The sequence below is a fragment of the Balearica regulorum genome, chromosome 6, assembly GCF_011004875.1.
Source record: "Balearica regulorum gibbericeps isolate bBalReg1 chromosome 6, bBalReg1.pri, whole genome shotgun sequence".
Classification (NCBI taxonomy): domain Eukaryota; kingdom Metazoa; phylum Chordata; class Aves; order Gruiformes; family Gruidae; genus Balearica; species Balearica regulorum.
The window spans coordinates 29,247,208-29,261,429 of NC_046189.1; the positions used below are offsets into that span (position 1 = coordinate 29,247,208).

General features: G+C 39.0%; 1 protein-coding gene across 9 annotated transcripts in view; it reads left to right on the forward strand.

Annotated features, from left to right (window-relative positions):
• The window catches only part of EPB41L5 (erythrocyte membrane protein band 4.1 like 5), a 59,246-nt gene that overhangs the window by 13,834 nt on the left and 31,190 nt on the right, over positions 1-14,222 (forward strand). For 8 of the 9 annotated variants that reach the window (XR_012836158.1, XM_075757010.1, XM_075757009.1 and 5 more), the window contains exons 4-12: positions 2,849-2,891; positions 4,024-4,102; positions 6,609-6,653; positions 6,973-7,025; positions 9,743-9,863; positions 10,274-10,361; positions 10,983-11,071; positions 12,547-12,616; positions 13,328-13,497. Coding sequence is in view for 8 of the 9 variants with exons in the window: in XM_075757010.1 (XP_075613125.1) it covers positions 2,849-2,891; positions 4,024-4,102; positions 6,609-6,653; positions 6,973-7,025; positions 9,743-9,863; positions 10,274-10,361; positions 10,983-11,071; positions 12,547-12,616; positions 13,328-13,497 (758 nt within the window). In the remaining variant the exon portion in view is untranslated. The remainder of the gene's footprint in view (positions 1-2,848; positions 2,892-4,023; positions 4,103-6,608; positions 6,654-6,972; positions 7,026-9,742; positions 9,864-10,273; positions 10,362-10,982; positions 11,072-12,546; positions 12,617-13,327; positions 13,498-14,222) is intronic. The other variant, XM_075757014.1, reaches the window with a different exon arrangement.

Here is a 14,222-nt window from a genome sequence, read left to right on the forward strand (position 1 = left end):
TTATAATGTACTGGGGGGGGGGGGGGGAACCAAAACCAAACCCAGATTAATATGAACTCTTCCTGACACTTTGAAATTTTCAAATACTGGCTTCTTTAAAAAAAATTGTGAAACAGTTAAAGAAGTGAAAGATTTGTTGTTCTCATGTGACTTCTATGTTCATTGCTAGTCTGATGGTTAGGAATAGATTCTCCCCACCCCCCAGTAAGAGGCAGGAGATGGCAAAGGGATTTATTTGCAAGATTGTCCACCATGTATCAGACTTGATCTGGCAGCCAAGGGAACAGGCTATATCTGAGTAGCTTTGATTCAGGCTGACAGTGAATAGCGCAGCATGCCTGGTGACATGAAAGATGAAGATTGTTGTTAACTTGTTGGGCTATTTAGCTTTCCCTCTAGTGATGCTGGAAAGATGTTTCTAGTAAGGAGGCGTCGAACACGTAACAGGTGGCAAATTTCTAATTCTGCCATACAGGTTGCAAGCATCAAATACTTGCTATTCCTAATGGAATTGTACAACATGTCGGTTTGTTACTCTGGCAGTTTTGTCTAACGTAGTGCTTAATGCTGAAATACTTTATATAGCATTGCACTAAGTATGCACCTATTAATTCTATAAAATTCCAGTTTTAGCCTCACCATCTTACAAAAAACCCCCTCGTTTACCCTACCTTCTTGAAATGTTGCTGGGTCTTTTTTCTGAAGCAGCAAACTGTTTTAGTTAGGACTCTCAGTACTCTGTCCAGTCTGTTGTTCATACTGCTTTTTGTTTAGCAAACTTTTATCTCTGGATTTCAGCAGTAGGCTGTGCTGAGCAAACTCTCACCAAAATGTAAACTTTTTGCCAGGTCCATTTGAATTCCATTTTAATCACTTGGAATAAATCTTAACTTTCCTGACGTCTGTGTGTGTCCATGCATTTGTTGGTTTGGGGCGGGTTTTGTTGTTAATTTTTTTTTTTTGTCCTTCCCCTCTGTTTAAAAGCAGTTTCTGTTTCCCTTCCTCCACACACCCCCTTACCATTCAGACGGAGCTCATGTAGACAGACAGTGGCAGTAAGAGCTGAGCAGAGTAAAACGCTATCAGTGCCTGTTGCGGGCCTCTCGGTTGCCTTCCCATGGAATGTGGAGGAGATGAGAGAAAACAGGAGGGAGATGAAGCAGGCGCGCACAGCCAGTCCTGGAGCCTAGAAATGGCGCGCTCTGCCATTCCTCTATCTAAATCACCTGCAAGCCTCTGAGTAGGTAGTTTGTATATTTTTATGGTGGAGGAAGGAGTAAGTAAATTGTCTCTTCCAGCTAGTGAGTTTATGGAACAGGAAGAAAGATTGTATGATTTTCTTTGCAAACAAACAAAAATAGCTGAACTCCGTTTTGCTGGTAGTGTAAGCAAAGTTGACATAAATATTTGCTTAATTTTTCCTTAAGCTTCCTGTTTTATTTTAAAAAAAAATTAGATACATTTGTGTAGCTACTTTGTTTTAATAGCTAATAAGAGCATTTTCAACTGTGCGCACAGCAGCAGTAGATGGTTCAGTTGTTCTGATCTGCAGTGAATACATCAATCTGAATATCCTGGCTGCATTACAGGCTGACTTTATACACTCTCTGCAGAAGGCAGGGCTGCTCTGAAGACAGGAATGTGTTTGCACTTGGCATTGCAACCTGAAAATACCGGTTCTTTCCCATAGCCCTGTTGCTTTTCTGTCCTCCGTGGGGCCCGCTGTGAACTTCATAGCACACAGGTTAATGAAAGGAGCATTGCTAAGTATATAGTTCATCTTATTAGTTGCACGGTAACATATGGGATTGATCAAATGAGGTGGTGTTACCTGGGCATTGTGAACCATGCAGGACATGGTATGCTAGGTAGTTTGCTCTGGCTGTTGACTCAATGCAATGACGTCAAATCGGGTGTTTACTGTTTAACTGAGTCACCTCCTTTGGAGGATGGAGCTGTTCACTGTGCATGGCACTTGGAAGTAGGTCTCTACTGCTAGTTGTTATGTTAACTTTCCAGCCTTATCTTTAATTTCTGGTATAAACTCTTCAGCAGTGGGAGTATATCCAATTATTTTAGGGAGCATAGCATGTATGTGTAGATGTTTCTCTCAACCTGTCATCTATAGCTTATTTTTCATGTGCTGTTATATGCAGTGTAAGTGAAGCCATTATTTTGGCTTCACATGTAGTATATAGCTTATAATTAGCATTAGTAGGTGAGGCAGTAACTACTGTCCTCCCATGTGACAATTGCTAAAATGTCACCTGTGAATAGATTTTGGAGAATTAGGTAGAGCTGACCCTTATGTTTGGATATAGACAGCTTTGCTGTTGCTAACACTGAGCCATGCAAAGAAAATGTCTGAAAGCCAACAATATTTATTTTGTCTCTCCCCTTCCACCCCAAGTAAACATCGCACACTACTGAGTGCCAGAGTCTCCAGCTATGAGTTATGCCTCTCTGGCACATTGTTGCTGGCTGACCTACTAACATGAGAATTGTTTTGTTTGTCTGGATGGGATGAAAATTTTAGTAAAGTGGTTTGTCAGTACTTTTTTTTTTTTTTAAAGTAGATATTGCTTTCTTCAAGACTGGCTTTAAAAAAGGCACGGCAGGAGGTTTCTGTAGTTCAAAACTGACATTTTGCAGTACAAACTTTTGAGTGAAAGGATCTTCAATGAGCACTGAGAGAGCTGTGAATTGTGAAAGATTTGGATTAGATTGTTTTAACGAACTACTTGTTATTCCAAAATGGTCTTCTCTAATGAATAGCATTTTTCCCCTTTTTTCTTCTTTTTGTGAGATTTGTTTATTGGTAATTCAATGAAAGTAATTTATTTTTCAGCATTGGTTGGACAACACAAAAAGCATTAAAAAGCAAGTTAAAAGTAAGTGGCCTTTCCATTTTCTCTTGGCATCTCATACTGAACATACAGGAGGCACAGAGAGTTGAAATGGGTGGTGGGGAGAAGTGTCCTGTAAGGGGTGACAAGACCCAGTGACAAAAACCTAGCATGGGGCTGCTGATTGTTTAATGATGTCTTCCCTCTGTAGCTCATATTACTTTAATCGTGTCCTTAATTAAACATGTTAGAGGCTCATTAATTATAGTTTAAGTGCAGTCAAGGCAGCTGAAGATGATTTAGTGTTATAGATGGTTATCCTGACTATAGGAAAACTTGTCTTGGAGCCTCCATCCCTTGGGGCAGTCCTGAATGCCTGAATCTGTGTTCGGTCCACCAAGTCCTTACCTGCTGCACAAGGGTTTAGCATGGCCTGGTTGTTTCAGTGGTGTGTGCTTGGGTAAGCTGTGACATCGGCTGATTTTCATTTAGCAGCTTCCTTGCTCTCCGCTGTGAGAAGTCTTCAGGGATTTGTGGTGCTGTGTTAATACAACAGAGGTTTTGGAAGCACCGAGAGAGAGAAAATTCCTCCTGTCAGATGCAAGAATCAGCAGAGCGCTGCACATTTTTAAAGAACTGTTAATCTATCCTTTTGCTGAATTAACCCTTTGGTTTCCAGAAAGGATGATTCTTCCACAGAAGGGTCTGTTAAATCCTCCTAAAATATATCTAAATTTCTGTGGAATAAAGGGGCCTGAGTTGTCAGCAGCAGCTGTTTCCCAGAGCCCTGGAAAGGCTTTACCGAGACCAACAGGGTGCCTGGGGGCTTGGTCAACTGCAGAACCAAGATGCACAGCTTTCTTGGTGATGGATAGAGTCCTTAAATATAGGGATTAACCTAGATTCGTGTGCTCTTGGCAAGACAAATCAACTTAATGTGATATGACTGTTGGATTGACTTCTGACATATACAACTATTTTGTGCATATATTTAAGTGTCCTTTCACCCTGATGTTTTTCATGCATTTCCCTATCGCAAAGGAATTCCTGCCTTAAGAGCTTGGGGTAGGAAAGAGCCAGTTTCAGTCAAGTTTTGTGATATGATTCTGTGTAATAAAAAATAAGATGTCTCATCCAGTAACTGTTACTGTTGTCTTGAATGAATTCTATTTTGCAGTTGGCCCACCATATTGTCTGCATTTTCGTGTAAAGTTTTACTCATCAGAGCCCAACAATCTACGTGAAGAACTAACAAGGTAAGAGGGACTTTTGTGTGAGAAAGAGGTATCCAAATAAGGCCAGGTAAATGTTTTTTGTGGTATTTATTTTAATAGTTGTATGGTGTTTTGGAGAATTGTTTAGAGCTGCTTACTTGGCTTTTGTAAATGTTTCTAATGTAGCTTTCATGAAATAAATGTGCTCTAATATAAAGACATCTATATGTTTATATATTACTTGATGCACCATTTTTCATTAGGCAGTTCTTGCAACTGATCTGAGTAGCTTATACACGATGGACAGAGGTTTTTATTGAAGAGTACAGACATCATTCCTCTTTATTCTTCTTAAGCTGCATTTAGTTTCAACTGTATGCAGTCATCATGTCTCTTTAGGCAGTAAAGCATTAATTGCAAGTTAGAGCTTCTCTTTGGCAAAAATAAGTTCAGGGAACGTTTCATTACTTCTGTGGTCTTTGCAGAGTTTGTACAAAGGGAACATAGTATTTTACTACCATGTTGAGATGCGAGTTGACAGTAGTACGTGTGTAGGATTGTAGTATCAGGTGAGCAGCAGCTTCTTTTGATTAAAGCATTTCGCAAATCCGTTCATAATGCTGCATTTCATGTTGGACTGAGACATACGTGGGGTGCTTTGAAAGAGAACAGAACCTACCATCTGTCAGTAGTATAAATCTGTTGTAAAAGGCAATGTTTCTTTGCACTGTCACCTCTGTTGATACATTTTGGAGAGAAAATGAAGTTAGGTTTTTTTGATAGCTGTAGATGCTTCGTACCCTTGGCCATTTCTAAGAGCGTGAAGTGTATTTGTTTGTGGTTCAGGTTTATGTCTGTGTCTTTAGCGAAATCCCTAGGAGTGCTACCAGGGAGATTATAGCAGCATTACTCCTTACAGCCATATGTACCCTGTGCAGCTTCATGCTTACATGTGGTAACATAATGTTATAACTGCTCTTCTTTAATGCTTTTCTACCAATCTGGGAAGAATGTTTTACGTCTCCATTCATGTTCCTGAATAAACATTTAACTGTCTTTAAAAATAGTAACCATAAGCAAAATTCAGACCTACATCTGTATCTACCACTATGAAACATTTGCATCCATCCTGACTGAGTTCTGCCAGTCAGACCTTGCTATACAGGTTTTAGCATGGCAGACCTGAAACCTGAGGGCTTTTAAACCCTGTCTGTCTGCTTGAGCTAATCCCCCAGAAGCAGGGGAGCAGCAAGTCCTTCTTCTGTCTTGAGACAATTTTACGCCTTAAAGAAGCAGTGGGAAGAGGAGCTCCGCTATGGGTTACAGGTGTCACTAGCAGGGGCTTTCTGAGAGTTCCACCTTTCCTTGGTGTGGCAGGATACCCAGTGGAGCCCCTTGTCAGCTTCACTGGTGCGGCTTGCTCACGTTTTCTGCCAGCTTCCTGTCAGATGCCACCAGTCAGAGGTCACGTAAAACAGCCTAAGCATGGGAAGCACGTCTGAATTCTTTGTAAGTGTTACGTGGTTGATAAGCACTGACTGGTCATGTCCACTATACACTGGAGGCCTGTGCTCATTCTTTTGATATCTAGGGTCAGTAACAAACAAATTTATTCCCCATATAGGGGCCAGTTTTCAAAAGGCTTTGGATAATAAAGGGTTTGGCAAAGTGTGGATTTCTAAGGGACCTACAGGAAAAACGCCTGCATCTGTTTCATGTCTGTGTATGTGGGTGTGAAGAGATGTAGGCATGTGTTGAAACAGAAGCATCATCTTTGCCTTTATGCATAAGGCTTCTGTTCATCTGTGGTACAATTCAAACTGGATGCCATCGTGGGTGCCAGTGTTTTAGTTGATGAGACCACTTCTTTTCTTGTTGAAGGAAAGCTGTGTACCATAATGCAGCAAGAGGACTACTCTTTGTGGGTATTGGATCGGAAGGATTGGTTTGCACACCAAAGGCATAGGAGCTTTGTATTCAATATTTGCCCAATTTAAGCAAGAAGAGTACTGAATAAGCAAGGCAGTGAAGGAAAGCTGGCTCTGAAGATTAAACAAGTTGAAAAGGCTACAGCCTACTGTTTGGGGTTTTTTTGTCACTTTGCAGTCAGCTTTCTGGGTTAGATTTTAATTAAGCAATCTGTATTAGGAACATTTATTTTTGAGAGACCTTAAAATATTCATTCTTTTATGAGATCCATATGTCTACGAATAATGAAGAAAATGCAGAAGATGCAAGTTGTTCTTTGCCCAAGTGGTATCAGAAGAGAAAAAAAGACACTTAGGTGCGGTATTCTTTTTCCATGCAACACTGTAGTTCAACTTGTGACAACTTTTAGTTTTGAGTTTACTTCATTTGAAACGTGTGTAAAGCACACAAACCTAACTGATACAGCCTTGAAAGATCAGAATGTAGTTTCTTTAGTATTGAAAACCCATGTAAACAGTAGAAAACATCTTTATTTGTCACGCTTTAACTTCCTCCTGTTGGCTGAGTGACCCATTAGAACTTTTAATCAATGACACATCTTTCTTATTTAATCCTACAGGTATTTATTTGTTCTGCAGCTAAAACTGGATATTCTTAGTGGAAAGTAAGTATTCCAGATAAACAGCTTTTTAAAGAATTACAGTGTGTTTAGCATAGGACTTATTAAACTTATATTTGGATAATTAATATGTTTTGCAAAGTAATGTAATGTGTTTTTTTTTTCCTCTAAAATATTACTTTTCTATGCATGAGTAGCAGCAGAGGAATGCTTAAATAATGTAGTGCTTATCTCTTGTAAATTTGCTGAAAATCTTCTAATCCTTTTTCACTTCCTATCCCAAGCATTTGCAGTTTCTAACTGTCGAGTATATGAGTTATTTAGTGTCAGCTAAGGTTTTAACAATGCATTTCTCTTACGGCAGATTGGAATGTCCTTTTGACACAGCCGTCCAGCTGGCAGCTTATAACATGCAAGGTGAGTATGTACGAGGAGGGAAGGATGAAGTTGCATGAACAGCTTTGTGTAGACTCATTTACCTCATTTAGTCTGTCGTTGTTACATCCAGAAAATAGGTTCTGCCCAGACGTTAGCAATCCAGTGTGAAACACAGCTCTTTTTGATTATAATTTTGCTGAGAGTATATAATAAAGAAAATTACTCAATTCCTTAGGAAACAAGCAAGGAGGTTCTGAACATAAACGGTTTTGCCCTAAACTTGTTTTCTCAGGTGCTTGTGTGCAAACCTGCCCACTTTCACACAAGATATGAGGTCTGCAGTATTCCTGAATTGCTTTGATGTAGTAACGCAGTTCACTTTTTTCCATCATGTAGTTCCTGCCATGTGTTTTCTTTGTTGTACAAATTGGTTACAAAATTATTGTGGTTCTGCACTCAATTGAAAAGTCCTATATATAAAAAGCACCAGCTTTTGACTTAAGCTTATTTGTAGAAACATGTTAGTGACCCATGTCTCATGCTTGTACTTGAGCATTTATGATTGAACTGCACTTGTTGGTATTTCAGATCCTTCTTCAGCCAAAAGAGGTGACATACTCTTTTTCTCAGCTATACAGCAATATGCTTGAGTCATCTGAGACTCTTAGTAATGAGTTGTCTTTGACTTCTGATTCCAGCCGAGACTCCAGCTGCTCTGAGAGCTGTGGTGTGACCTTCAGTTGCTTGTATAGGCTGTACATCATTGATCTTCATGGCCAATGTCTTCTTTTGTTTCGATGAGGGTGTGATCTTAACAAACGTGAAATTTGCTGTGGTTTCAAGAAGGGAAACTCACTAAAGAAAGAGGGGGGGCTTGAAGTTTTAGAAATGTCTGCTAGAGTAGGCTTTTGGGTCCTTATTGGAGGATATAGCTATATGGCCTTATTCAACCCATTTAATGAGTCTGCATAAAAACCCAGAATCTCTGCTGTAAAGCCTTTGTACACTCACTGATGAAGCAGGAATTTGGAGATGTGCCATGCGTTTGTGCTGCACAAATTCTCTACACGTTTATCTTGTAAACCAATGCGTTGTTGTACTTACTTTGCAGAAGTTAGGTAACAGCACTAAGTCACTGAAATTCTTTTTCTTACAGATATTTTCCAAAACACATTTTGTTCTTCAGGCAGGAACTACTCATAGCCCTGATCATTTGTAGGTATAGAAAGTTGGCATTAAACTGCAAAGATACCTACCTATTTAACCTTCTCTTTTTTGTGGAAGGAAAACAGTTAGAATACTTTCCATAGTTAAAAATATTAGCATTGTAAGAGCCTTAAGATATGGGTTCCATAGGTAAGTTTTTGGAAAAACAAAGTGATCTAATTAGGCCATATATCCATTGCTTTTTGTGTTGGTCTTGTCTGTCTTCCCTCTGCAATGAGGCCCGTAGCAAGGCTTTAATCTTACTGTCTGACAGCTGTGTACTTTTATTTAAATCAGCTGGAACCTAAGCTGGCTTTGACAGCATTCCTTTCAACAGAGGCAGGCGTTTTAGTGGGAGTAAATTATTATAGAACTACAGACTTCCTCAGTCAGCATTTAAAAAAAAAAAAAAGGAGGGGGTGAAAAAACTATTATTACGCTTGCAGTGTTCAGAAAGCCAAGAAACAGGTTTGTAGATCATATGTAGGTTTTTTGTACCTATGGAATACTGTGTGTATTTGACTTTTCCAGGTCTTCCTGAAGATGTCACTATTATTTTTCCTATACGAACATCTATAATTTCTTTCTTCAGACAGAACAATTATTGGCCTGTATCAGACACCCAAGGTCCAAGCTGTAGAATTATTCCTAATTTTTTTTATATGAGCTGAACATTAAGAAGCCACCTGAAATTAGTGGGAGGAGCAAATGCTTAGTGACTCTGAAAATCAGGACATTTTTATAAAGATTTCTGACTGACTTCCAGCATTTTAGGCATACATCAGTCTTTAAAAGCTGGATTTGTTAGCATCCGTGGAAAAAGGAGGTTGTGCTTTTGATGTGGCACACCCATTGATGAATATGTTCCAGTATGCTCTCTAAATAGCATCTCTCACTGCCCTTGTTGAGCGTGCAGCAGTGGACTAGATGAGCCATTTGACCCAGTAGGGCACTTATTATTTGTCACTCTCCTTTTCATTTAAGAACGTAACAGCTGCATGATTGTGCCCTGACACAGAGTAATTTTAGCAGGACAAAAGGATTTATAGTCATAAAACCAGAAATTGATTTTTAGAATGGACAAATAGTTTTATGAAAAGTGTGAGAACTGGTTTTGCTCTATACAAATCTCAAGAGATTTTGTTTTAATACTTTAAGGTAAAATTCTATTGTAACTTTAGTCAGCTGTCATCTCAGCAGAGACTTCAGTGATAAAAATGTTGAAAACTTTTTGTAAGAAAGAAAAAAGGTGAATTTCAAGGGTGTTGATAACTTCCATTTATAGGAAGCTTGTTAGCGAATATATCAGTAGCGCTTTGTAAAAATTAATGCAAAGCTTTTGTACAACAACCACAACATGACCATTTGTTCAGTGTCCGTAATTTCCCTGTCAAAAAAGGTGACACTTACAATATTGGGAGGACTGGAGGAGAAGGTGGAACACAAAAAGAAATTCAGTATTTTAGATTAACTAGAAAAGATTTGCAAAGGTTCCTGTTAATATCCACTCTCTGTGGGGAACATTGCTTGACAATGCTGTTCTTTTGTAGCTGAACTTGGAGACTATGATCCTGCTGAACATGTCCCTGAACTGGTGTCTGAGTTCAGATTTGTTCCCACTCAGACTGAAGAGATGGAACTAGCCATTTTTGAGAAGTGGAAGGAATGCAGGTACTAGATCTTCCAATGCATGCTAACCAACTGTTTGCACTGATTTTTCTCTGAAGAGAATATATTGAAAAGATGCTGCTGGCGCTTCTCCTGGGGTCTTGGTCAGAAACATAGTTCTAATGTGGTTCTGTTGTATTTTGTAAGAGGATATAATGTGAAAAGTGAAGCTTTCCAAAGGTCTGAGTAAAATGATGAGGTTGCAGGATCTTAAGATGCAATGTTTTTTGTAGCAGCGGTTTCAGATTAAAACTTACGGAAGTGACCTTGATGTTCACGAAAGCAAGTAAGTGTCAGCAGTGTGTAGGTTTTTCACTAACTCTCAGGAATTTCTTTTCCTCTTTCCTCATATACCAGTTTTCCCTTTTTGTGCTTTTTCAGGCATTTACCTAACAGCAAAAAATTTATTTCAGGGGGCAAACACCAGCACAGGCTGAAACTAACTACTTAAACAAAGCTAAGTGGCTGGAAATGTATGGTGTAGACATGCACATAGTCAAGGTATGTTTAACTACAGTGTGGTGACCTTTGGAAATGATGTTAGCTTTGTCCTGCTTTTCAACACTGGTTTTGGTTTGAGGGGTGGGGAAAGAATGTTGTACTCATCTAAACTGTGTAGCAAGTGATCTGGCTTTGCATCAACATTCCACTTCATGGTATAGATTTCTAGAAGGTATAACTTCAGTCCAAACATATCTGCTCTGCGTTAAATATGTGATTGGTGTGGCAGTATGTACTATAGTTTGTATTTAGACTAAGAGTTATGTGAAAGTCATAGTAATTAAATTAAAATTGGCTGGGGTCCAGTCAGCTACCAGCTGAAAAAGTACGAGTAAAAATAGATCTCCTGTGGAGAAGGAAGTGCAGAAAACTGCACAAGGAGGTCCTTATTACACACACCAATCAAGAATCTTCAATTTTCCACTTTAATCAGCCTTAGGGGTTGCAAACTAGAAAAATCCATTGCATAAGATAATTCAAACACCAGACTTTTGTTATATAAAATAAGCAGATATATGTTTAATTGTAACACTGGGTAAATAAGCTACATTAATCACTGGACTAATTTGGATAAAGGGTTGAACACCAAAATGAACGTAATCTTTATTTTGTGGCAATTAGGCAAGAGACGGCAATGATTACAGCTTGGGACTAACACCTACAGGAGTTCTTGTCTTTGAAGGAGACACAAAGATTGGTTTGTTTTTCTGGTAAGCTCTCTGATTGTACGTTAAAACGTATTTTAGATTTGTTTTCTTTTATTTCTTTTGCAGTAGCCAAAAAAAAAAATGTTTGGGATATGAGAGCACCGTAAATACTATAGGTACCTGTGGAAATATTCTGTAGCCTGTGAGTGTTTTCATGGTGTTCAAAAATATTATTTCGTCTTTTAACAGTCTTGCTTGATATGTTAATAGGCTGCATATGTGCAATGTGCTAGAGGCAAGTAAAAGATGGAGTAACTTTGGGATGCTTGTGGGGTTTTTTTATTGTGTGTGTGTGTTGTTGTATTTTGCACTGGATGACTTTGGAAATAGAGTATGCACCCAGTCAGTTAAATGAAGCTTCTTCAGGCATTCTGGCCAAGTGTTACACCTTACTGTTGAAAAAGAGGCAGAAGCAGTAGTACTAGTGCAGTTTTTACATATAATGTCATCTGAGCAGGCTTTTCATTAAGAAAATGTCTCTTTGTGCCCTGCAAAGGGCAGAAATGTCCCTTTCTGCCCATCAATAAGGACTAATTAAAAACAAAAAAACCCAAATACCCTTTCCCCCACCCCACCCCAAAGCAGATCTTTATATAATCAGGGGACATACAGCTTCCTTTAGTGTTTATGAACATGTGCTTCTTTATCTGTCAAATACCTGAATAACACCCCATGGTTTCTCGGAAACATTCTGGTGAAATTTTGCAGGGCTTTACACTGTATAAAACACAAGGTGTTTTGGGTCTGGGTACGTACACATTTATGGATCTTTAAGTGCTTTATTCGGTAATTGCTATCCGGTCTTTCAAAACTGTATACAAAGAATGAATAGGCAGATGATGTGATATTTCATCACATGAATAGTTTGGGTTAGCCCAGTCCAATTTTTATAAACTTATCAGAAAAACACTCACTTTGTAACAGAAATGCTGTCTGTGTGTCTTGTCTGTCCACAATCAATTCTGGGTATTTTTTAGGCCTATGGCCGGGGGGGGGAAGTGGTTGCATTTTTGTGTCATGTTGTGTTCACATTGTTCTCTTTGTGATTTTCTGAAACAGCGTCATAGGAATTGATCTGTGATATATTGTTCAGTGATTTACATTTCTTTGATAAAGCAGAATTATTTTGGTCTGCCTTTGTGTCTTTCTAAGTTCAGTTTTGTGGGCTTGTGGAAGAGGAGGCAAGCAGCAGTATTTGGGTGAAGGTTGATTTCAGTTCAAGTAATTATTTTAATTTCTGATAGAATTATCTCTTTAGAAGTTGCCAACTTCTTGTCTTCAAGGTTTCTAATTAAATCTTAAATTTTGAAGTAATACATTGGTATCCACACTATAATCAAGCCCTACTGCATGAACTTAAAACACTCACAAAAGCAAAAAAAGTATTTGATAGAGAGGCTTGGACCTGCATGTTGAACATACCTCCCAGTGAGTTACTAAGAGTTAGACATAACCTGTGTTTTCTGTTCATCTTGCAGGCCAAAGATAACAAGGCTTGACTTCAAGAAGAACAAACTCACTCTAGTTGTTGTTGAAGATGATGAACAGGTAGATAGCTATTTGTTTAGTTACATCTTGGTCTTGATTATACAGTACTAGTTTACATACTCCCGATCTCTTTCTTTGTATTTAACTTTTGAGAATTAACGTGGATGCCTTGCAAGATTTTTGGTTGTGACTTGGGGGGAGATGGGGAATGAAGGGACTTAAGTATAAGATAAATAGGCTCAAATTTTTTTTTTCTCACTCTGTTTTTAAAAGGGGAAAACCTGGTGAAACTAGTGTAGGCCAGGTAATTTGGGAACAGTGTGCTTGTTTTGCAAGAAAGTTTAAAAAAGGGCCAGGTAGCACACTTAATTAATTCCTTAAGCAGATGCCAGAATTCTTCCCCTGGGAAGAAATCTCAGAGCTGAGATTATAAAAATGAGAGTATTGGTAATTTGAGAAAATCAGATTTGGAAGCAAGACGATGTTAGCCTCATTGAGAAGTACCTTCCTATTATAATAATAATGTCTTTAATTTGTAGTTATTCAGAGGTTTGACTTGTTAAATGTATGGGTTCTAGTCCTTTCCAACTTCAGACAATGGAGCAGTTGTTTATTAAAGCTTCTGAAAAGGTTGACTTTTCTGCCTTAAATATTTTTAAACATATGTTTCAGTATTCACAAAAAAACAAATTTTATTTGGTTTGTATTGAATTGTAGCTTTGACTTGTTCAAGCCCCTTATAAATTGTCTGTGTGCTTTGCCTGCTTTAAGGGAAAGGAGCAGGAGCATACTTTTGTCTTTAGGCTGGATCACCCCAAAGCCTGCAAACACTTGTGGAAATGTGCAGTGGAACATCATGCCTTCTTCCGGCTCCGAGGTCCTGTCCAAAAAAGTTCAAGTCGATCAGGCTTCATTCGGTTAGGATCCCGGTTCCGATACAGGTCAGTGTCATCTGTTGTTTAGCGTATATCTTCTGTTATTTCTTGCTTTTCTTGGATCATGTGTGGAAACCGGCGAACTTGGTATTCATTCACCTAGGCCATACAGAGCAGTGAAAATTGCCAGCTGAGTACTTGCATTACTGGTTTTATTAAATCATATGGGTTTTCCCCCTGCATTTTCTGATTTATCTTTAGGTGATTCTGGCCTGTGCAATAGGAAACCAAAGGTTTCTCAACGTGTTTATGTTTCTTACCTAGTGTATAGTAGATTGTGTTTTATAGATCACTTCATCTTGAAAGCCCTCCCCTTTTTAAATCCATCCTTAGAGGATGGACAATTGACTTGCACAGCTGAGACATTGCAAGTCGTTTGACTCCTGAGTTCCTGCCTGCCTGAGTGATCGTTGTGCTTCAGAAGCCTTAGATAATGCCCATTCCATGTTAGGCACTACCAATGCATGGAACAGACCAAATGGTGTGTGATCCCGTACTAGCCTGCAGGATGCTGTTGGTTGTCCCACCAGAGCTGGTGAGAACATATGGAAGGGGATGGGGCATGACCCTAGGCAGTATGCATATATCTTCCTTCCATTTCCAGGAACTGTAGCAATACCATCTGGTCTGCTTCAGGAAGGGTCAGCGGTACCAAGGAGTCAGCAGAACGTGAGGCTGCTACTGCCTTGGGGGCAGAGTCTGGCCAAACTTGGGGAAAAAAGTCTTGACTG